The sequence below is a fragment of the Nicotiana tomentosiformis genome, chromosome 6, assembly GCF_000390325.3.
Source record: "Nicotiana tomentosiformis chromosome 6, ASM39032v3, whole genome shotgun sequence".
Classification (NCBI taxonomy): Eukaryota; Viridiplantae; Streptophyta; class Magnoliopsida; order Solanales; family Solanaceae; genus Nicotiana; species Nicotiana tomentosiformis.
The window spans coordinates 135,577,690-135,602,003 of NC_090817.1; the positions used below are offsets into that span (position 1 = coordinate 135,577,690).

General features: G+C 35.0%; 3 protein-coding genes across 3 annotated transcripts; 2 read left to right on the forward strand and 1 right to left on the reverse strand.

Annotated features, from left to right (window-relative positions):
* The first annotated feature begins 1,022 nt into the window (after positions 1-1,022).
* Positions 1,023-11,929, forward strand: LOC104088447 (probable alpha-mannosidase At5g13980). The gene is made up of 30 exons (XM_009593121.4): positions 1,023-1,470; positions 1,732-1,815; positions 1,927-2,015; positions 2,201-2,375; positions 2,561-2,680; positions 2,838-2,921; positions 3,005-3,076; positions 3,520-3,633; positions 4,162-4,262; positions 4,345-4,438; positions 4,532-4,699; positions 4,797-4,886; positions 5,828-5,893; positions 6,043-6,099; positions 6,947-7,166; positions 7,349-7,488; positions 7,729-7,806; positions 7,892-7,951; positions 8,022-8,093; positions 8,477-8,524; positions 8,648-8,767; positions 8,844-8,909; positions 9,385-9,497; positions 9,633-9,717; positions 10,523-10,633; positions 10,709-10,804; positions 10,915-10,962; positions 11,227-11,295; positions 11,397-11,611; positions 11,718-11,929. The coding sequence occupies exons 1-30, from the start codon at positions 1,261-1,263 to the stop codon at positions 11,740-11,742; spliced, it is 3,090 nt and encodes a 1,029-aa protein (XP_009591416.1). The 5' UTR covers positions 1,023-1,260; the 3' UTR covers positions 11,743-11,929.
* A 4,104-nt stretch (positions 11,930-16,033) lies between these two features.
* Positions 16,034-17,470, reverse strand: LOC108943784 (putative ribonuclease H protein At1g65750). The gene is made up of 2 exons (XM_018768191.1): positions 16,857-17,470; positions 16,034-16,769 (listed from the first exon to the last, which is right to left on the reverse strand). Exons 1-2 carry the CDS (start codon positions 17,468-17,470, stop codon positions 16,034-16,036), a joined length of 1,350 nt encoding a protein of 449 aa, XP_018623707.1.
* Positions 17,471-20,460: 2,990 nt separating this feature from the next.
* LOC104094829 (transcription factor ICE1-like) lies at positions 20,461-24,181 on the forward strand. The gene is made up of 4 exons (XM_009600824.4): positions 20,461-21,816; positions 22,813-23,049; positions 23,140-23,310; positions 23,893-24,181. Exons 1-4 carry the CDS (start codon positions 20,722-20,724, stop codon positions 23,974-23,976), a joined length of 1,587 nt encoding a protein of 528 aa, XP_009599119.1. The 5' UTR covers positions 20,461-20,721; the 3' UTR covers positions 23,977-24,181.
* The last annotated feature ends 133 nt before the right edge of the window (positions 24,182-24,314 follow it).

The window sequence follows — 24,314 nt, forward strand, 5'->3', positions numbered from 1 at the left end:
CTACCGGATCAGATCAAAATAATAAAAAATTCAAACAAACCAAGTTATGAATTTCAAGCTTCAAGATCCTTTAATGGTGGATTTATTTTTATTTTTTTACAATAAATCTCCGAAAATCAGTATCAAAGGTAAAAATTACACATCAAAGAACAATAACTAACGAATTTCAACAGTAAAACACTATGAAAAATCATATATGGCATTTTGAACTCATTCATATAGAGTTTTAATTTTTTTTTCATATTTGAAATTACATCCATTATTTATGTGATAATGACTAATAATCAGTTGAGAAGAAGATTATCACGGTGTAGTGCTCTTGGCAACGTCGATGGAGGTTTATATTGGTATTTACATGATTGTGGATCTTTAAAATGGGAAGAAAAGATTATTGGATGGTCAAACAAAATTGGGGATGGGTAGACTAGTAATTAGTTTTAGTTAGAAAGATATATATCATAATATATTTAACATTGGGTAAAGACGGGTAAATACTTTAATTTTAATAGGTAGCTTATGTAGTTTCCTCTATATTAATTACTTCATTACTTGTTACTTTAAAAAATCAAGAAGGCATTTTTTTTTCAACGCCATATTTGCCAGTCCAAGAAAATATATAATCATTAATTACTTATTTAAGAAAGAAATAAGAAGAATTAATGTTATGAATAACTCTTATAATGGATGTGTCAGAATTTTTACCAAATAAAAAAGGACCCGATAGAATAAATAAATGCTTTATTTTTTACGAGATAAAGGAGTACTCTTAAATAAAGCAGAGATCTTTCACCAAAAATCAGGTACCTTGTGTTTAACAATTTTGAAATCACATCAATTTTAAAAGAAGAAAGATATCTACATTTACCAGCTCCAATGGCATCCAGCACGAAAGACCTAGCCTTTTCTCTTTGTCCATAAAAATTGCAAAAAGAGAAATAAAGTTTAAAGGAAAAAAGAACTTAATGTCAAATACGACGTAGTACTAGAATGGATAAACACTGAAACTGAATGAGTTGGTCCTTCACTATCCATTATTAACACTTAGCTTTGTCCGTACCCAAGTCAATCCTAAGCAAAGAAACATCATCATATGCAAATCCACAATCATTAGCAAAAAAAACATGACTTCCTGAAGAATTTACAAAATCTTGAAAACTACCCTTTATTTTATTTTTCCAATTAATCTTAGCACAATTTGGTTTGCAGACAAATTTAGGCTATTTATAAAGACTTGGGCGTTTTGTTCTCAGCAGCTGTGAAATGAAAAATATGGCAAAGTTTGAAAGTTGGTTCTTGATTTTAATGGTTTGTGGGTTGTGGGCAGTGGAAGCGAAGTATATGGTTTACAATACATCACAGGACATTGTTCCAGGGAAACTTAATGTTCATTTAGTTCCTCATACTCATGATGATGTTGGCTGGTTGAAAACTGTCGATCAGTACTATGTTGGTTCCAACAATTCAATTCAGGTACCTCTTTTTTCGTTCTAGTGATATATAATATTTTTATATGCTGATAAAGTTTACATTATTATCATGTTATTTAAATGCCAATTATTGGTTACCTCAATAGGCGGTGTGAGTTAGTAAGTTGAGAATATGGTAAGTAACTGATAAATTGCACTGATAGTGTAAAAATGTATCATTTTCAATGGATACAATCAACAGTTTGAGTGCGCGTTGGTTTTAAGATTATTATGGTTATAAGAGTTTTGAGTTATAATATTGCAGGGAGCTTGTGTTGAGAATGTGTTGGATTCATTGATTCCAGCATTATTGGCTGATAAAAACCGGAAGTTCATTTATGTCGAACAGGCAAGCCCTGACTATCACCTTCTTCTCAATGTGTGTGTGTGTGTGTGTGTGTTTGTATCTGGGACATACTGATGATACTGTTTTTTTTTACTCCTTGGGATCGGAATGTAGGCTTTTTTCCAGCGTTGGTGGAGGAACCAGAGCCCTGGAATGCAGAGCACAGTCAGACAGCTTGTCAACTCGGGTCAACTTGAGTTCATGTATATAATAACAAAAGCTAAAGCACATATTTTAAAGCAAACATCAACCAGATATATCATATTACAATGGATTAAAGCTGCTTAGTGCTCCAGATGATCTTGATGTCTTGTGTGAAAAGTCGGTAGATTATTTTTTCTGTATTGGAGTGCATCTACATATCATAGTCTTTTTATTATTTATGCAGAAATGGGGGTTGGTGCATGCATGATGAGGCAGCGACACATTACATTGACATGATAGATCAGACAACTCTAGGGCACAAATACATCAAAGAACAGTTCAATGTTACTCCTAGAATTGGCTGGCAAATTGACCCTTTTGGACATTCCGCTGTTCAGGCATACCTTCTGGGAACTGAGGTGCCAATCTGCATTACTGTTTTCCATTGAAAGCTTGATTAGTTGTAACTTTTCCTGCTTGGTTCATTGAAAATGAGCTGGCCTTTGAAGTATAAGAAATCATCCAACATTCTGCCGAGAAGGTGTAACTAAAATCCAATCACAGTTAAACAATTATGTTGATCTCGTGTTTTTTACTGATTTAGGTTGGATTCGACTCTCTTTTCTTTGGACGCATAGACTACCAAGACAGAGCGAAGAGGAAAATTGAGAAGAGCCTTGAGGTCATCTGGCGTGGTTCTAAAAGCCTTGGTTCATCCACACAAGTATGGTTTCTTTTTCCAATTTGTCTATAAGAGTGGTGATATATGTTTATAGTTATTCCCTCATTTTTATGTCTTGCACGCTAAATTTTGTTTTGCTAATCAGTGTTACCTTTTGTTTTGCCTTTCCGATAAAGATGTTACCTTTATTTCCTATCAGATATTTGCTGGTGCATTCCCTGAGAATTATGAACCTCCCAGCAGATTTTACTTTGAAGTCAATGATGATTCGCCCCCTGTTCAGGTAAATTTGAAGGAGCAAGGCAGTAGGCTTTTAAACTTTTGCATGAGGACATGCAACATGATGAGTTTCTTTATTTACTGAAGGATGATGTCAACCTGTTTGACTACAATGTCCAAGAGCGGGTTAATGATTTTGTTGCTGCTGCTTTGTCACAAGTAAGTTCCACTCTCAGCTCACGTGAGTGTCAAATTGCTTTTAGTGAACAGTCTGCTTTTATCTTTTGTGATAATAACCAAGTTGAGGGTAGGAATGGGAATTGAAGTTAAAGACTGGGAGATGTTAAACATGCCATACTGTTGTTTTTGTATGCCATGACATGCTTAATGCATCTTATGGTATTTCAGACCCACCATAAATACAAGCCACATTGCTTCTTGACTTGTAATCGGCTGTTTTGAGTCTATTATCTTTTTATTATTTTTCGTTGCACTGTACATGGAATATGTGTCAGACTTCCTATCTCAATAAAGATTTGTCAAATGAAAAAGTTCATAGTAAAGACTTAAGGAGATTGCAATATTACTGTTGATGCCAACCTCGTTTCTAGACTCTCTCGAAGGAGATCCCACACACTTATATTTTTCTTGTTTCCTTGCAGGCTAATATTACTCGCACAAATCATATAATGTGGACCATGGGAACTGATTTCAAGTACCAATATGCTCATACATGGTTCCGGAATATGGACAAGCTCATTCACTACGTGAACCAAGTTAGTTTTCCACTGTCATTGCTGTAATTCAGAATTCAAAAAATCACATACAACTATGTACGCTGTATTTTCCTACCATTTTGGTTGAACATCCTAGAACTACTGTGTTGGGTGTGCGACCAAAGTCCCACATTGGTAGCTGAAAAGATTGGGAAGTTGCTTATAAGGTGTAGGGTTACTCTTAATGGTGCGAGACCTTTTGGAAAAAACTGTTCGGGCTTGGCCCAAAGCGGACAGTATCACACCATGTTAGAATATGTTTGGGCTGGTTTAGCCCAACATATTGTTTCTTTAAGGATTGAGATTCAAGAATTGGCATGTTTGTTAGCAAAACACGAAGACACTATCAGTAGGGGAACATGGCATTTCTTGTATATGCATATCTCATAGGACTGAAATCAGTAAGATAGCCTGAAAAAGAAAGGCATACATTTCTGGTGATGCTAGGTTTATGAGATAATTTTTTTTTATATAAGTACTATATCTCTTAACTGTTCGGTCAAACTGACAACTAGCACATGCTCACAGGATGGTCGTGTCAATGCCTTATATTCTACCCCTTCAATTTATACTGATGCGAAACATGCTTTGGATAAGTCATGGCCTCTCAAGACGGATGACTATTTTCCGTGAGTGTCTTTTTATATAAGCATTGTACTTATTGTCATTTTAATCTCAGTATTTGGGCGCTTGATGCGTATTTTTTATCAGGTATGCAGACCGTATTAATGCTTATTGGACTGGATACTTTACAAGTAGGCCTGCTCTGAAACTTTATGTTAGAATGATGAGTGGATATTATTTGGTAGGCCATTCTGCTTATTCCTTGAAATTAAGATGCTGCACCATCTGAAGAATTTTGAATATGTAATTCTTACTTGGTTCTGCTGTGTAATAGGCAGCACGGCAATTGGAACTCTTTAAAGGAAGAAGTGAGACAGGACCAACAACTGATTTGTTGGCTGATGCCCTAGCAATTGCTCAACATCATGATGCTGTCAGTGGCACTTCAAAGCAACATGTTGCTGATGATTATGCAAAACGACTATTCATAGGTTATAAGCAGGTGAGGTTGCTCCAAACTACTAAGAAAACCTTGTGCTTGCTATGTATTCCTTCAAATTCTATTTCAAATGATTAAAATTGCCCAAAACTACTCGCAGGCTGAGGAATTAGTGTCTAATTCACTTGCTTGTATGGTGGAGTCAGCTTCAGCATCTGGATGCAAGAATCCTAGCATAAACTTCAAGCAGGCAAACATTTGGAGCCCTTTCTTTAGTATAGGCTTGCTTGATTCTTCATAGTGCATGTCTTTATAGGATTTTCTGCAATGCCCTCTGTCCCATTTTCGTTACTCTCCATTTTAATCTGTTCAAGAAGTTAACCACTTCCCTAAAAGGGCAAAAGTTTCTCCTGACGAATCAAACTAATATAAACGAATACTAATTTATATTACCTCAAATTTGATTTGACATCTATAAAACCAAATTTTATCTTCTTCTTTTTCCCCCCTGAAAGTAGTAATTTTAAAAATCTTCTAATATTCTCAATATAGTAATTTGTCAAAACATTTTACCCGTAATCTCCATTCAGGTTAAAGTCGGTAAATGGAAATGGATGGGGAGTACTCTTTCGGTTTTTTCAGTTGTTTGAGCTTCCACAAATTCGACTATTTAAAATATTTGGCCAATATTCAAGAGACATATACCTAATTATATATGTATGAATGTTACTGTAGCAGTGAATAAGCTTGTCTGAAAGTCATTTTCCAGTAGGATATGCGTTGCTACATAAACATATGGTGCTTTCTGTTTTTTTACTTCCTGGGCATTGAGTGCACCTAGTAAAACAATTTTTCCTTTACATCAACAATAAATAGGAGATCTAACTAGTCAAAATCTATTCTATGTTGCCTTTTACCTCGGGGTTGGCTAAGGGTTTTACTAGTCAAATTCATGAAAAATATAATGAAGCTATACCCACATGTTTTCCCCCTAGTAATCCTATCCAACTACAGTTGAATACATTATCGCATCTGATGTTGGAATTCATTCATGTACATGCAAGTTGGTGTCCTGGATTGGCTCCGAGATACTATGCATATGCTGCAGAACTGATACTAAAGCAAGCAGTTTTGGTGTTTTAATATTTATTATATCATAATTAACTCTTTTTGTTGCTTCTATTCTTCCAGTGCCCACTGCTGAATATAAGTTATTGCCCCCCATCAGAAGCTGATCTTGCTCCTGGCAAAAAATTAGTGAGTAGTTGATTTCCTATAGCTTTTCATACTTTCGAGTTTTGAAAATTTTCACATAAATTTCTGTGTGGTGGGAAGTGAGGAACACTACCTAAAGCCCTACATTAGTAAAGGGCAGTTTTTCAAATCATCAATTTTCACTTATGTAGGTGGTTGTCGTGTACAATGCTCTTGGGTGGAAAAGAACAGATGTTATCAGAATCCCTGTGAGTAATTTGATCTTTTTCTTTCCCAGGTTATGCATTTTAAACAATTTATCTGCTGCTTTGATTCTCAGTCTTTCTGCACAAAAATATATCCTCTCATTTAACTATTGAGCAGCAGCAGTAGGTATATGGCAGTATTTAAGAGTTCTTTAGATCGCAATCGTTCACCATGCACTCTCAACTCATGCACAAAAGCATATACTTAATCAGCGTCAGTTTACCCATCTGACCAAATGATGCAACAAGTATATATATATATGTTAAGTATCAGGGTTATCAATACATATGTGGAAAATGGCATCAGTTTGTGGCATAGACTCATCAATCTCCTAGAATGATGTTTAGTAACATGTTGACTGAGATGAAATTAGCCCCAAAAAAGGTGTCGGAGTTGAGACTAGTGTAAACTTGGGGATTAATCTTTTAAAGGGGCCAAAGCAAAACTCCAAAGGGGCTTATTTGTAGATTCTTATGAAGTCATGTTGTACCAAAAGAGTAGATTTTTTTAAAAATGAATGGTGAAAATCTTAGAAGAATAATCAGGCTAAGCCCAGCACTTCATTTCTCCTGGTTTCTTGCTTCAGTGATATGAAATTTTTCTTGTTTTTCCAAATGAAAAGAAGAATTTATAAGAAAAATATATTTGAAGTACAAGTAGTAAACTAGAAAGAAAAAATTGATACAACTATTTAGGCACAGAATTACCCTCTCCTCTTTTTGGGTGCAGGTGTGTATAGATGATAGTCCTAGTTATTTGCCACTTTTGGCAACATTTATGCATACAATGGATAACTTATCATTTATCACTGACATCTCTGCTCATCCTTTACCTAAACTATTGGACCAGGTTGTCAATGAAAATGTCATCGTTCAGGATTCCACTGGAAAAGAAATTGAATCACAGCTTATGCCAATAGTCAAAGCTTCAATAGCAATAAGGAACTATTATGCTACAGCATATGCTGGTGAATCCCCTACTTCAAGCCCCAAATATTGGCTTGCGTTTAGAGCTACCGTTCCACCTTTGGGCTTTAACTCCTATGTTGTAACAAGTGGTAAACGAGCAGGTTAGACATCTGATTGGTGTATCATGAAAGTTAAAATGCAAGCTGGTGTCTTAATAGCTTCCAGTTCTTCAGCATCTGATTGGCATATCACAAAAATTACATGCAAACGGATGATTGTAATTGTCTCCAATTGTTCAGAGGCTTGACAAATAAATCTCTTCTTGTACACATTACACATGCAGTCGCTGCTTCAATACCGCAGACGTTCCACAGAACTGATGGAAGTCAAAGTGATGCTGTAGAAGTGGGGCCGGGGAACTTGAAAGTGTTATATTCTGCAAATGGAGGGAAGTTCACTCAATATTTTAACCAGAGAAACCAGGTAATTCAGTTCGCCAACCACTATATGCTTGTCCTATTTCAAATGGCCGTTATCTGTTTGTTTTAAACTTCTTCCGTTTCTCTATAATAACCAGCAATGTAGATCTGGACATTCACACGATAAAACTTTTGATGTCAGTAGAATTATATAGCTTTGTTAGCTGCGGGCTTCTGGCTTCTAGTTGTGAGCAGCTGATTGGAATATCTATATTTCACTTATTTTTTTATATTGTGAATGAAGGTTAGAAGCTCTCTGGAGCAATCATTCAGTTATTATTCCGCAGATGATGGAAGCAAGGATGCTTGGAAAGACCTTCAGGTTGTAGAATCTGATGATTCAGTACTGTTCTTATTTTCTCATTTGACGCGCACATATACTAAAACGTTTATTCTGAATTTTCAAGGCTTCTGGAGCATATGTATTTCGCCCAAATGGTTCATTCCCCATCAACTCTGAAAAAAAGGTAAGCAGGGCCCTTTAAAGCATCGAATGCGCAATATAAAATTAACTAAAAGCTGTTTATGCTTGATCAGGTTCCAGTTACCATTCTACAAGGTCCACTGCTTGATGAAGTTCATCAAAATATTAGTTCATGGATATATCAGGTTATTACATTAATTAATATCGAAGAATTTTTACAAACTTATCACTATATTGTTCTCTGTGTCCTATTCACAGCAAAATTACAATGTAAGAACAACGACGACCAGTGATGCATTGAGCCCTTTAAAAGTATACATGAAGTAACTATATTATACGAATGGTAGAAACTAATACAAATGTATTCTGGATGCGATCCCATTGAATGTCTAGGAGCATTGGGTGACAATATTTCCTATCTCTATCTGTGCCCGTCTCTGGATATTCTACTTGGAAAATATGAAATTTATCTGGTCAAGTGAACAATATATATATTTTCATGATAGTCAAACCATTTGAGAACAACTTAATCATGTTGCTCACACAGATTTAACATGTAAATGAGCAGATCACTAGAGTGTACAAGGAAAAGGAGCACGTTGAAGTTGAGTTCACTGTAAGTTAAATCTTATTTTTGCTTCACCTGCATCATCTCTGTTACTGGTCGGGATAAGATATCTAAAATTCTTGGAATTGCAAAGCTTTCAAAGCTCCAGTGATTAAGCATTCCTGAATTCAGGTTGGCCCCATACCTATTGACAATGGAATTGGGAAAGAGCTGGTGACTCATATTCAAACTGACATCAAAAGCAACAAAACATTTTATACTGATTCTAATGGACGTGATTTCCTCAAAAGGGTGAGTTGAATTTTCTCCCTCTAGCATAATAGTCGTCACTAGAAAATGACATTTTTGCTTCCATTTATATCTGCAGATTCGAGATTATAGAGCTGATTGGGATCTTCAAGTGAACCAGCCTGCTGCTGGAAATTATTATCCTGTATGTTAGTAGACTTCAAAATTTTCTAAATGTTCTTTTCCTTGAAAAATTGATCTATGATTGCATTTGTTTATGATATTAAAGTATCATGTCAAAATTTGAATCTACTATTTATTTAATCCAGATAATGAGCTAAACTTGCCTATGGAAAATTTTAAAAAATATTTGTGGCAAACCATTTCGAAATCTGAAGTAGTGCAGAAGTTCCTCTTTCTTTGGTTGAAGGTGGGGCCGGGGTGCGTATTCATTTGACTTTCCATATGTTCTACTTTGTCCTTGTTCCACAATGCTGCTTGGGAATTTTGCACCTCCTAATTTTGTGAACTTCTTATATGTACATGTATTTCTTTATTTTGCAAAAAAGTTCTTTCAGAGAACTCAAATCTTTATTGTAAAGCAGCCTGTTTATCGGATAACCTGTGCTAGAATACCTACTGGTGATGTTAATTATGTTATTTTGGGTTATCTCTTACAGATCAATCTTGGAATGTTCCTGAAAGACAACAGCAACGAGTTCTCAGTTTTAGTTGATAGATCTGTAGGTGGATCCAGCCTTGTTGATGGTCAATTGGAGCTAATGCTTCACCGGTTTGCTCTATTCATTTTTTCGACCTTTGTTTATCTCTTCTTCTCTTTGCATCTTTCTTCTGTTAACTCGTCAGTATTTGAAGTTACCAATAGCAGAATCTCAATGTAAATTATTTGTCCATTCCTTCTTTATAGGAGGTTACTCCATGATGATGGAAGAGGTGTTGCTGAAGCACTGAATGAAACCGTTTGTGCTCTTGGAAAATGCATGGGCTTGACTGTGAGCACTGTCTACCATCACAATATACTCCAGTTTGCTTGTGGCTTTAATTTGCTTTAGTTATTATACGGTGCATGCAATTTTCTGCGCATGAAGTTTAAGAGATTGAGGATTGATATTAACTCAATTTGCTTTAGTTATTATACGGTGCATGCAATTTTCTGCGCATGAAGTTTAAGAGATTGAGGATTGATGTAAACTTTTGTATGTTAGCATAAGTAGCTAATAAACTTTCAAAGACGTCTTCAAAATATCTACTAAATTTCTAGTTTCTCCGTATGAGAGTAAAGGAAAATGCAATAACTCTCCTGGAATATTGTAGATTTCAATTTGGCTTCATATATGTTATTGCTTTGATTTTATACTCTCAAATATGTGTGTGTCTATATATATATATATATATATATATATATATATATATATATAATTTTAGCTTCATTTTCTGATACAATACCATTACCATATTATATATATATATATATAATTTTAGCTTCATTTTCTGATACAATACCATTACCATATTGTTTGCTAATTTCTATCCGTTTTTTATACGTGGCTACTCATTTTAAGTTGTTTTACTTTTTTCCTAAAAAGTAAGTTTGTTTTATGACGTGGGTCGGTAGCCCCGACTTTTATCTTCTTTTTTGTCTTTTGGAGCATGGGTAGGTAGTAATTCGAATGCTCCCCATCCTATGTTTCCCCATAAGTTCGTTCTCTGAAACCCTTTTGTAATTAATGTTTAGTTTTATGTATGTTAAATCAAATTTGCAGTTGACTCATTAAGCATGTTAACATATTTCCCCAGGTCCAAGGCAAGTACTATATCAGGGTTGATCCTGTTGGGGAGGGAGCTAAGTGGCGGAGGTCATTTGGGCAGGAGATATATTCTCCATTGCTTTTAGCTTTTAGTGAGCAGGTTATGGAAAGTCCAGTATTTTGTCGTTGCCAATGAGCTTCCTCTGTAATCTCATTTGATGTTTCATAATTACAGGATGGGGATAAATTTACAAAATTACAAGTTCCAACCTTTACAGGGATAGATCCATCTTACAGTCTGCCTGATAATGTTGCAATAATCACCCTTCAGGTAGTTAACGGCAATCTGAAGTGTTATTTAGTGCTACCTTGGAAGCAATTTCTGTGTGTAGCACTCTTATTTGTTATCTACCAATTTATCTTTTTCTTTGGTAAATGTAGGAGCTTCAAGATCACACAGTCCTCCTCAGATTGGTTCATTTATACGAGGTTCATGGATTTCTTCTTGTGACGATATGGAAACCTCTTCCTCTTCCCCTTCCCCCCCAAAAACAACCCCCCCCCCCCCCCCCACACACACACACACACACACACACACAGACTTTACGTGCCTAAGTTTGGGATTCTTCCCCATTCATTTCTTGGGCAATTGACATTCGCTGTTACAAAATTGTAGTTTGATTTTTCTCTGTCTTAATAGCTCCAAGTCCAAGCTTCCAATCCGAATCTTAAACTATTACTATGTTTTACTAGGTTGATGAAGATAAGGATCTATCCACCACTGCAAGTGTAGAATTGAAAAGATTGTTCCCAAAGAAAAAGGTAAAACAGTAGGCATGCCTCCACAGCCTAGCTCTTGGCTGTAATTAGGAAAACAAGTTTCAATTGATTCTACTAATATTCCTTAAAACAATTTGTTCCAGATAAACAAGATTAAAGAGATGAGTTTATCTGCCAACCAAGGAAGAGAGGAAATGGAGAAGAAAAGATTAAAGTGGAAAGCAGAGGCTCCTAATGATTCGCCACTCGTGCCAAGAGGGAAGCCCGTTGATCCTACAAAGCTGGTGGTAGAGCTTGCCCCAATGGAAATCCGTACCTTTGTTATCGATCTCAGCCAGAGTTTGTCAGCTTCAGAAGTGTAAGAATCTTGAGCTGTTTGATTGTTCCCTATGTGAAACATTTGTATTAAATGGCTTTATTGTTTCAATTTCATCATAATCTGATTTTGTTTGCATTGTTTGCAGTTGGAAATCACATATGTCACTATAATAGCAGTCCGCTACAACAGTCAATAGAAAAGGCAAGACACCAAAAGGGTGTGAACCAACTTTGAAACCTATTTGCCTATGTTGATCCTTGAGGATGCAGCATTGAGTCTCGTCATAAGATGTGTTTTCCTTTTTGTAATGGAATAAAAAACTCTTTGGCAGAATAATAAAAATAGTGTTGAAGAGAACGATTTCATGTCTTAGCATGCCAAATTTTATTGGAAAAATGACGTTGTATAGTCGCTATAAAAATAATAACCGAAAAAATGTATAAAATTTGTATATTTTTTGTATATATATACATTCTATATGTTATATACAAAAATTATACAATTTTTATATACTTTTTCGGCTACCAGATATAATTAGTTTCTGGCGCGAGCCCAAATTGATAATACCCCAATTTTATTGGTGCGATCCACCCTTGGTATGTTGGCCTGGTGAAGAAAAATGCAAAAAGCACTTGAGCATGTTAATTCGTAGAGCTATATTTATTATCTACATGTTAATAACGTTCCAAAAACTACAATTTTAGTCAATATAGACTATAGTTGGTGAAAATTGTGGGAGCCCAGGATTCAAATTCTATTCCGGCTATTCCTTTCCGACGCCACAAGCAGGATATAGAAATCAGCACCAACGCGACCTTCCTTCAGCTGGCTCGTTAGGATGTAAATAAAATAGTGGATTAAAACAAAATAAAAAAAATGCTCCGAAAACTTCACTGCTTTTGGAGTATGAGTGTCAAAGTACTAAATTTTTTGTGTGAAATAAAGATTTTTCAATTTTTCTTAAAATAAAATATACATATTTGATAATTATATTAAAGTACAACTATAAATCATGGAGTAATAGTTAAAAACGATCTGCATAAAAAACATTAGAGAAAATGTAATAAATATCTAATAAGTATATAATGCTCCAGTAATTATCATGGAATCATTGTACTAATCATGCAATAAATTTGTTGGTAGTAGTTTATTATATAACTTCAAAATTCGAATTCAAATATTACCTCTGTGAGTAGTGAATTAGTGATACGTGATTAATTACGTAAACTCGTGCAAACATTTTGGCAATGAGAATATGTGACATAATTGCAGAAAAATATCTGTATGAGAACAAATAGAGACCGAACTTTTAGGTGGCAGTCAGTATATGTGATTGTCTTGTCTTAGGGAAAAAAAGGAATATGGGAAATATTTGGTTCGAATAAGAACAAAAGGTGCTTGACTTGCTTTGATATTGTGTGAAGTGAATGTGAATGGAACAAATGATCCAATAACTTTTATGAACAGAGTTATTCGGTATTTATGTTGGTGGAACTTGGAAGTAACAAATATATAGTGATTTAATACCGTCAAATTTACTGCTAATTTTTTAACTATCAAAATTTCAGCATCAAATTCCCGAAGAAGATTAATTTATTTCAAATTATAAGAAAGCAGGGGAAATCAGCTTGAGTGAAAACGACGGGTAAATCTAGCTCAATAGGTAAATTTAATACGTTAAAATTGTTTTACAAAAATAGATATCTACTTTGAGAGTTAATATAAACTAGAATCGAATTAAATGTGAGTTCCTATATCCATGATTCAACAATTTAAATCTAAACTGCTTACTGAAAATATTACTATTAATTATTATTTTTGTACTAAAATATTTTATACAAAGTAAATTCGTCTAAAATAAGAGTTGATGATGTAGTTATTAAGCATACTCATATCACCACCCAACCTATTTTATCTATATATTAAAAGAAGAAAACATAGTTAGGCATTTGGAAAATTAAAAGGAGCCAAGAATCTCGTGAGGCATATAAATTTTACCGCACCCAATTCTCAATTATAGACTTAAATTCTGATGGGTCCCCAAAAATCTATTTGAGTCCAGCTACGCTCATTTATCACCTTTTTATTCTCTGGATTTGGTTGCTCAACTGTTTCACTCTCTCAACTTACACTTGTCCACTTTCACTTCCTCACCACTTTTTTATTTTGTCACCTTTGGTTTTAGGGCAAAAACGAGAATTCGGTGTACAAAACATTACGCATTTATATGTGAAGTAGATAGCGTGCCCTATTTCTACACTCTTTCTATGTGTGTGTTTTTGTCATAAATTAAATTTACTCTTAACATTATGAGATTTGGGAGGTATCGATAAGGATTTCGAATAGAACAATATCGACTCATACAGAAGATTGGTACGTTGAATGTCAAATAAAAGGATCGAGTAAAAAATGACCTAATATTTAAAGGATGATTAGGATTATAATTCATTTAATATTTAAATCAAACGACAAATAAAATTAGTACACAAACTACAAAACTACATGTTTCCAAATGAAATGTGACTTTTGGGTAAGTTTTTAAAGAAATAGTTCAATGACAATTGGCCTTTTGGTTTTTCATTTTAATGGACTATACCTTATTGTGGAGGGAATTGACTTATAACCAAAACTTATGAATTCTTCAAAACAAAATTCAAACAACCATACATATAATAGGGAAGAGAGTGAAATTTGAGGGGCAATTAATAAGAGCTGCATTTCAGAATTCAGAAATTCCTGCTATTTATAATTTATGTAGAAGGATCATAGAGTAGCAGTCTTTACAATTTCTTCCCTTTCCTCGTGAATTGCGATATTTTTCAATTAATTGTTGTTTCTTGTCCTATAAATTATTCGATTTCCATGACGGATAGGTAAGTACTTCCCTCCGTTCACTTTTACTTGTTTAGTATTCTAAAAATAAATTTTCACTTTTACTTGTCACTTTTAATATATCAAGAGAAACAATTTTCTTTTTCCTGTTATACCCACAACATTAACTACTCATTTCAAATCATTTTCTCAAAACCATTAAAAATATGCATCAATTGATATGAGTATCATGGTAAATTATATACTTCATTTATTATTTCTTAAGAGGCGTGATAAGTCAAAACGTGACAAGTAAAAGTGAACGGAGGAAATAATAAATTAAAAAAAAGACCCCTTAAATATAGTATGAAAAATTCTATCCGCATTTTTAAACACCAAACTAATAAATGCAAAATATTTATCTTGATATCAACGGTTGGACGGAATATTTTTAAAGTTTAATCGTCTTAGAATCAACATCGAACTGCCAGGCCTAAAGTTGAAATTGCTGATCTAAAGTTTCAAGATTCAGACCTTCAAATCCAAATTTATGATTTGGCAAAGCCTAACTTCAGACTCTGCAGTTTTGGCACTGTTGCATTGATGCATCGGTTGATATGTTTTAAAAAAAAAAATATTTAGCTAGTGATTGGACATAGATCTGAATGAAACTTGAAAAAAGAATTTTTGAAGTTGTGTTGAAAAATAATTTTTGAAAATTAAAATTGTATTTGGACATGCATTTTATTTGAAGTTTTGTGAGTGGAAGAAAAACTTTCACCCAAAAACTGTCATAAACTAATTTTTGGGAACTTGAAAATTTTTTGAAGTTTTTTTTCTCAAAACATGATCATATTTCATAAAGAAATAATATTTTCAATTTTTTTTGAAACAATGAAGCCAAAATCTATGGCCAAAGGGAAGCTTAAAATAAGGCGAGAATTTTTTTGACCAAAGTTCTCTCAAGTTTTGAAGTTGTGTTTGTTTGACAGCTTTTGGGGGGAAATAACCTTTCTTTCAAAAGAATTTGAAAAATTAAAGTTTTCGAACAATTTGAAAAACTACTAAAAGGAGAGTAAGCAATATTGGGGAAAGGGAGGACTAAAAAGGAGATTATTTAAAGAAGTTAAGGTGCAGGGTCAAAACTTTACCACATTTACCTTAAACTATATCAATTTATTATTGGTTAAATGATCAAATAATATGAGAATAATATATTAATGAACTGTTTTGTTTTTTTATTTATTAAAAGACCACCATTTTGGTGGGGGTTCGGCAGACCCCTACCTGTAGATTAATAAATCAAAATGAGAAACATACAACAAATGGAACCAAATGCCTATGTTCCTCAGTGAATTAGAAAGAAAGGATTGGACATGCCCAATCCAATATAAGTTAACGCCAAAAAAGGTAGTACTACTATGATTGCAGGAAGTGAGTCTTCCATATACATGTGTTGCTATGAAAACACAACATATATACGATTATATCCTACTCCATCTAGCGGGAGGGGTAAAGCTTATTTGATACATTGGATACATTTGGATACTTTGGAATATAATAATTGGATGATTCTGTTTCATTTTATCTATCTTTAGTAGTTATTACTTTCATTAGATTCTTTATTTGTTTACTTTTATTTTGTTTATGTTAGTAGTTTATTTTCATGTTAGTAGCTTTTATGATTTTTACTTTTGATCTCTTGAATCTAAAGGAAGGCATTTGCCTCCTATCCATTTGATATACCCCAACAGTCTCCCTAGGTAGATCTTGGACATTGAGGAAGATAGTAGCAATAGGTAGAATATCCAATGTAGCACCATAGTTTGATAGTGTGTCTGCCACTGAATTTCCTTCTCTATAGCAATGTTGGACTTCAATTCGATGACTCTGAATAATCTTTTTCATCTTTAAAATATCATCATGAATCTCCCAAAAAGTTGAAGAAGATCCATTAAGCATATTAACAATCAATAAAGAGTCAATTTCTAGAATTACATTGTGAATCCTATTGAAAGCAATCCCAAAAAGTGCAGCTTGTGTTTCAGTCGTATTGTTAGTGCAGAAGTGAAGAGCCTTGGCATATGCCATGACAAGCTTTCCACTGCTATCCCTAACAATATCTGCAATACCGGCCACTCTTTTCATAACATTACTACTCACATCCGTATTAAGCTTTAGTCTACCTGAAGGAGGAAGTGACCACATCACCTTGAGAGCTTTCATTGGAGGTTTAAAACATTCGAGGAACCTGCAAATTCCAGCCCAGTCGTCTTGCCATTTGATTCCCTTGTAGTGAACTTTAAGAAACATGATTATCAGTGATTGCACTTGATCTAGCAAGCTTTGTACAGAAGCATATGAACCTTCATATTTAGCTGCACACCTTTATTTTCATAACTCCCAACAGATAATTGAAGGAACACATTAGAGAACAAAACTGTGCACCTCATTCAAAGGCTTAATGAACCACCATTTCATCAATGTCTGTTTTAAGTTGCTTGAGATAGTGATACCTACGCTCTGACTGAAATATTTCCATACATATTGAGCTTTACAGCTTGATAAAAAGATTTGAGCAATATAGTCTTCTTGTGCATCTCTACAACAATAGCATTTAGAAGGTCCTTGAATGCCGGATCTTCTTATTACTTCATCAGTTGGTAATCTCCCTCTCAGAAGCCTCATCATGAAGAAGGATACCTTAAAGGGGAGTTTTTTATGCCATATTCTTTGTGAGGACATGGAAGAGATTCCAGTTTGTCTCAACGCATAAAAAGTAGTTTTACAAGAGAATTTATCATCATTGGATAGTTTCCAAATAGGCCTATATAGTTTGTTATCTCCACCAATTGGGACTTTCTTAGTCTGCTCCAAAATGTGATTTGGTAGAACTTGTCGAACCTCCTGAAAGTTCCATGTCTCACCATCATAGACCTGTTTTAACTGCATTTTACCTGGCTTGGGTCCTTGAACCACAAAATTAGCTAGTGGTCCCAGTCCAGACCAATCATCCCTCCAAAAAGAGTATTCTGCTGCATTGGGCTTCCAAAGGATAAGGGGTTCCACCACATGTTTAATCTCCATAAGTCTCCTTCATATGTGAGACTGCCCGTGCCTCTACTTCTTAGCCACGGGATGTATCTTTTTACAGTACTTTGCCTCAATATACTCTCTCCACAAAGATTGTTGTGTTCTCAATCCCCACCAATTTTTAGCAGCAAAAGTGAGACAAATGTCATGTATAGATCTAAATCCAGCACCACCTTCTTCTTGTGAGTAGCATAATGACTTCCATGAAAACCAATGGTGCTTTGGTCTGCCTTCAAACTCTCCCCAGAAAAAGTTACTAATCACCTTTTCAATGTGATTGAGTGTGGTCTTAGGAGGGTCTACTGCAACCATGATGTGCATAGAGAGAGAATACAATACTGATTTGACCAAAATAGCTTTTTCTCCAGCAGATATAAGTTTATTGTTCCATCCATGCACTCTATTGGTCACTTTGGTAATCATATTATTGAAGTAACACACTTTATTCCTTCCTACATAAATTGGTTCCCCCAAATATGTCATAGGAAACTATTTATATTGAAAACCTGTCATCATCTTAATCTCCTCTATGAAATTTTGTGATGCCTTTGGAGCAACCAGAAAAGAAGATTTCTCCTTATTTATGAGTTGTCCAGATGTCTCCTCATAAATCTTCAAGTTGAGCATCATCAATCTAATAGATTCCAAATTTCTAGATGTGAAGAGAATGGTATCATCAGCATATGAGAGGTGTGTTATCATTGGACTATGCTTGTCAACAGTATAAGGCCTGAAATCAGCATTTTCAAGTAACTTATTCATCAATCTTGACAAACGCTCGGCACAAATAACAAACAAAGAGGGACACAGGGGGTCACCCTGTCTAAGCCCTCTAGATGAGTTAAAAAAATCTGACCTAGTTCCGTTTATGTTGATTGAGTACCAGATATTTGATACCAATATCCATATCATATCTATCCACCCCTCCCCGAATCCCATAGCTCTAAGAGAAAGACATAAAAATTCCCATGACACCCTATCATAAGCTTTCGACATATCTAATTTAAAGACCGCATTCCCCCCTCCCCCCCTCCAGATTAGATTTGGAGATATTATGAACAAGCTTCTGAGCTAACATAATATTTTCACTAATAGACCTACCCTTTATAAAACCAAACTGATTAGAAGAGATGAGCTTAGGCAGCAACGGAGAAAGTCTGCTATTTAGAAGCTTAGAAATAATCTTACAAGACACATTTCCTAAACTAATAGGCCTAAGATCAGACATAGTTTTGGGATTATCAATCTTAGGAAGGAGAACAAGACCTGCATGGGTGATAGATTTAGGAATGGAATCCCCAGAGAAAAAATCTCTAATCATCCTAACAAGGTCCCCTTTGATAATACCCCAACATGTTTGGTAGAACTTAGCAGAGAAGCCATCAGGTCCTGGAGATGAATCAACATACATAGAAAAAATCACTTCTTTAATTTCCTCCTCAGTAGGTAAAGCAATCAGGGCCTTGTTATCCGACTCTTCAATCAATTTAGGGATAGTATTGAATAATGTTTGGTTTATATTCTGATCGGCCTTCTTGAAAAGGTTTTGATAGAATTCTGTGGCTTTTGTAGCAATTTCCTCCTCCCCAATTGCCCAAGATCCATCACCTTTTTGAATTCTGTGTAGCAGAAGTTTCCTCCTCCTCCTATTGACAGAGGAATGAAAAAACTTGGTGTTGAAACCCTCGGCAGCCCATCTCAAACCAGATTTTTGCCTACAGAAAGACTCCTTTAACTTCAAGTGTCTAATCATCTCAGCATTCTTCTTGTTTAGTTTTTCCCTATCTTGAATGGTATAAACACATACTCCTATGCATTTATTTTTTTTGTTATACTCCCTCCGTTCACTTTTACTTGGCATGTATACTAAAAATAAATTTTTATTTTTACTTGTCACTTTACGCATATCAAGAGAATGACCAAACAAAAAATTATGTTATACCCACAGTATTTATTACTCATTTCAAATCATTTTCTCAAATCCAACAAAATATGCATTAATATGAGTATCATGGTAAATTATACACTTCATTTATTATTTCTTAAGAAGCGTGAAAAGTCAAAATGTGCTAAGTAAAAGTGAACGGATGGAGTATTTATCAAGTTTTGAGTCCATTTCCACATTGAAGAGATTTGGCAGTTTGTTAATGATTAGTTTGTGTACTGATCAATGATCACAGATTACAAGAAAACAGAAAAAACAGGAAAATCTCTTTTACATAATCGCTGTGCTGATTCCATCATTAAGACAAAACCACCACCTTAATTTCTAATGTCATGATAATTGTTACTAATAAAATAATAAATTAATCGTGATAAAATTTATACACACTATCAAGTTAAATTGGTCGTAACAAATTTCTTATTTTTGCGTTATGTAATTAACCAAATAAAATAATTTCAACAGCTAAAGATTTCTGATTATATACAAAAAAATTTGTAATAAGATACCTACTCTATTTAAATTTATTTGACATTATTTCTGACTAGTTCGTTTTAAAAAAAACAATACAAGTTGTAGCTTTTATAGCATGTTTAAAATCACAAATGAGAAGTTTTTATAATATATTTAGAAAAATTACAAGTTTCAAAAATATTAATCACACAAATATCAAGATATATAATCTTAAAAACTTTTTTTTTAAAAATTGTTCTAGTCAAATTATGCCAAAACCAATTAAAAACAGCAACCTCTTTTTAATTCTAGGCCACAAATCACAAATAGTATTTATTACGGCCTTTGCCAACAAGAATTGTGGTAGAATAGTAAATTCTCTTTCATCTTTAACCACAAATCTCCATTCGAGCTGTGAATATGAATTTATTTTTGTTAAGGAACACGTTAATCCTCAATATGAGATTTTTGAATCTTAATTTAGTCGGTCCCAATACAAAATAAGTGATACCAAGTGAATATATATATATATATATATATATATATATATATATATATATATATATATATATGTGTGTGTGTGTGTGTGTGAGAAAATGTAACTCGAAGCTATAACTGTCAGTTGCCTCAAATAAAGACAACTCCGAAAAAGCCATTTCCCTTTCACCTCTGCTGCCTACGTTTTTCTTCTCCTTTGCCTCCCTTAGTTTCTGCATCCCTTTAACTCCCTCACAATCTTTGATTCTTTAATCCAGCCCACCCCACCCCCCAGCCCACCCACCCCACTTTCTTCTAATTCAGCTCAGTTTTTTTTTTATTTTTAAGACTGTCCACTGAAGCTAACCAAAAAATGCTCTCAAGAGTAAACAGTATGGTTTGGAATATGGAAGGCAAAGAAGAAGAAGAAGGAGGAACTGCTTCTTGGACTCAAAACAAAGATGATATGGAAATGAGTGCACTTTCTACATTTAAATCAATGCTAGATGGTGTAGCAGATGTAGACTGGTTTATGTCCAGTAACAATCACAGCAACATGCAAAACAATACTAATATTTCTTTCACTACCCAAGATTTCACTGAAGCTGAAAACAGTAACTTGCTTCTACAGCCAGTAGATTCCTCATCTTCATCTTCAGCTTCTCATGTTTTCAACAATCTTGACCCTTCTCAGGTACATTATTTCTTAGCCCAAAAAGCCATATCTCCAATGCTAACTGCTTTATCTAACAACCCTTTGGACAGTGGTTTCAATTTGGGTTGTGAAAATGGATTTCTTGATAGTCAAGCTTTGGGTGGTTTGAGTAAAGGTGGGATTTTTACTGGTGGGTTTCAAGATTTGAGCTCCTTAAACCAAATGGGCAACCCCAATTTGAGTTCTTGTACGCAATTCCCATCATTCCATTTGCTACAATTGCCCCAAAATAGTAACACTGGGTTTAGTCCACTGGGGTTTAGTGATGGTTCTGTTAATGAGAATTCTCTGTTTCTCAATAGGTCCAAGTTGTTAAAACCACTTGATAATTTTACTTCAATTGGATCACAACCAACTCTTTTCCAAAAAAGGGCTGCTCTTAGGAAGAACTTAGCTAATAATAGTGGCAGTTTGGGGGATTTGGGAGGTGAAATTGGTGAGAAGGAAGAGGGTGAAATGAATGGAAAGAAGAGGAAGTGGGATAATGGGGATGAACTTGAAGATGTTAGCATTGATGGTTTTACATTGAATTATGATTCAGATGAGTTTGTAGAAAATTGTAGTAATAAGGTGGAGGATAGTGTTAAAAATGGTGGAAATAGCTCAAATGCAACTAGCACTGTAACTGGTGGAGATCAGAAAGGGAAGAAAAAGGGACCACCAGCCAAGAATTTGATGGCTGAACGTCGACGTAGGAAGAAGCTAAACGATAGGCTTTACATGCTGAGGTCTGTTGTACCAAGGATTAGTAAGGTAAGTAATTCTTTTGCATCAATTTCTCGTGAATTCTTATTTGATTTTAACATGTTTTAGCTATTCACAATCATCAGACTTTAGCTTCCTTTTCCCAAGAAATCAAAAAAGGAAAAGGGGAAATTGAACAATACGCGGTTATTCTTCTTTTCTAATTTGAGTGTTCTTCATTTACTCTTCTTAAGGTATGTAACTTTGTGCTATGCATAGTTCAAAAAGGCTTCTGAATTAAAGCTATTTGATAGTTGCATTAAGTTCACTCACATGAACTATATGAAATGATTTTCAAAAGGATCTTCTGTTTTGGACCACATGAGAGAATAGACATTACTAACTTGCTGTAACATGAAATTGTCTTTTCTCTCTCTCTCTCTTTTATATATCTGCTTTAATTTGTTTCTTCATCCCCCTCCCCCGTTGTGGGGGTTTGCCGGGGGGGGGGGGGGGGGGAGAGGAGTCTGTTTGCCACCCCACCACTCCTCAAAGTACTTGAAAAAAGGGCAGTCCGGTGTACAAAGCATCTCGCGTGCACGCGGGGTCCGGGGAAGAGCCGCACCCCAAGGTAGTGTGATGTAGACAACCCGTGACCTCAAAGAACTTGTATTACTGTAAATGGTCATAAATACATGCTTTAGGGTGTCAAAATTTCTGGTTTGGCAACAACATGATACTTGAATTTAATATAAGAAACCAAGACATAGGAAGTTATCTTCTGTAGGGCCAAGATATAGGAAGTAAGTAAAATACCTTGAATGCTCATGCAAATTCTAAATGAAGTGAAGTATATTATGCATAACTAGTGGTGGTTAGAGCTGAAAGTTAACTTCCTGCCAGTAACATTTGCTTCTAAATTGAGATTTAATTCCAGAGAACCATTGGACTTGACTTTAACCTTACAGAATATCAAAAGCTTCTTCTTCGCTGCAATTTGTGCTAATGACGTGCCAGTGCAAGGTGAATTTCCATGAATTGAATTGTGATTTTGCATGTTGACAGATGGACAGGGCTTCAATCTTAGGGGATGCAATCGAGTACCTAAAGGAGCTTTTGCAGAAAATCAATGACCTGCATAATGAACTGGAGTCCACTCCCTCTAGCTCTTCATTGAGCCAAACAACAAGCTACTATCCTTTAACACCAACTACACCAGCTTTTCCAGGCCACATCAAAGAAGAACTCTGCCCGAGTTCATTCGCAAGCCCACTGTCTAGCCCAACTGGACAACCTGCAAGGGTAAAAAAGGCATTAGCCAATATCTGGTGAAGTCTTAAGTCATCATGTATGGTTTAAGGTGATGTAATGTGGAGTTTGTTGTACTTTTAGGTTGAAGTAAGAGCAAGAGAAGGAAGAGCCGTGAATATCCATATGTTCTGCAGCCGCAGACCAGGCCTCTTACTCTCAACAATGAGAGTTCTGGACAACCTTGGACTGGACATCCAACAAGCTGTTATCAGCTGCTTTAATGGATTCGCCTTAGATATCTTCAGAGCTGAGGTAATCAATTTTTGTTCAATTTACAATGTTGGGACTCATGTATTAGGAAATGCTTTACGTGAGCGAAAGTTTGTATCTAGAAAATTGAAGAACCCATCAGTCCCTGCACAAAAGAATATCCTTCTGGAATGAGTAGAACCTAAAACCATATTAAGCCTTTAAAATGGGAACAACGAGGATAAGAAAGAGGATAACATATTTTACTTATTTCTATTGAACAATAACTCCAGATATACGATTTGATTATCAACTAACTACTGAGATATAACCTTTTACAAAGCAGTCCAAGACTCCAAGTTACTCATGGTATGTTATGTCGCCACTGAAATGAGCTCCACCACGATCAGGATATATGCCGCGAATTCTGTCCTCTGCCCTTCTTGATTGAGTGTACCTCTGTTAGCGTCTCTATCCAGGAATCATGTTTTCTCCTTTTTTTCCCAATACCAAGTCAAGAAAAAGAATATAGCACGATCTGTACATGATTTGACATATAATTGGTTTCTTATCCTTGCCCAGTTTAAACTTGTCCTGGAACTGAATTCTTGTTCTGATGGTCATTTTTGTTTTATGTAATATCAGCAATGCAAAGAAGGTCAAGACTTTCATCCTGATCAAATCAAAGCAGTATTGCTGGATTCAGCCGGCAGCCATGGGATGATATAAGCTTCTATGGTCGACAAGGAAGACAATCTAGCCACCATTTTCAACTTCAGACTCTATCTAGTTGTCATTCTCAGACTATTTTCTGTTCCTTTTGTACTTTCTATATTTATCCAGCAGCCATTGTTTTGTGTTTTCTTTCGGAGAAACCTTGATCCAATCTTTGAAATCGAATGCTATTATTTGGATCAAGCCTTCCAAGTTCCAACATGATGTCATCAGTTGTTTTACATTACTAGGCAATTCAATGATCAATTAGTGCCTCAGCAAGAATAAGTTTTGGCAATAATAATTAACAGGGTTGGAGTGCATCTTATAACTAAAGGTGACAGCTTTTTGTT

Bases quoted from the DNA above. Each gene is read 5' to 3' on its own strand.
- LOC104088447 (XM_009593121.4), top strand. From the start codon at position 1,261: ATGAAAAATATGGCAAAGTTTGAAAGTTGGTTCTTGATTTTAATGGTT. The intron at 3,634-4,161 runs GTTAGTTTTCCA...ACATGCTCACAG, and splicing joins TCATTCACTACGTGAACCAA to GATGGTCGTGTCAATGCCTT. The intron at 8,094-8,476 runs GTTATTACATTA...GTAAATGAGCAG, and splicing joins TTAGTTCATGGATATATCAG to ATCACTAGAGTGTACAAGGA.
- LOC108943784 (XM_018768191.1), bottom strand. From the start codon at position 17,470: ATGGAGATTAAACATGTGGTGGAACCCCTTATCCTTTGGAAGCCCAAT. The intron at 16,770-16,856 runs GTGGTTCATTAA...ATGAAAATAAAG, and splicing joins AAACAGACATTGATGAAATG to GTGTGCAGCTAAATATGAAG.
- LOC104094829 (XM_009600824.4), top strand. From the start codon at position 20,722: ATGCTCTCAAGAGTAAACAGTATGGTTTGGAATATGGAAGGCAAAGAA. The intron at 23,050-23,139 runs GTAAAAAAGGCA...TTGTACTTTTAG, and splicing joins CAACTGGACAACCTGCAAGG to GTTGAAGTAAGAGCAAGAGA. The intron at 23,311-23,892 runs GTAATCAATTTT...ATGTAATATCAG, and splicing joins TAGATATCTTCAGAGCTGAG to CAATGCAAAGAAGGTCAAGA.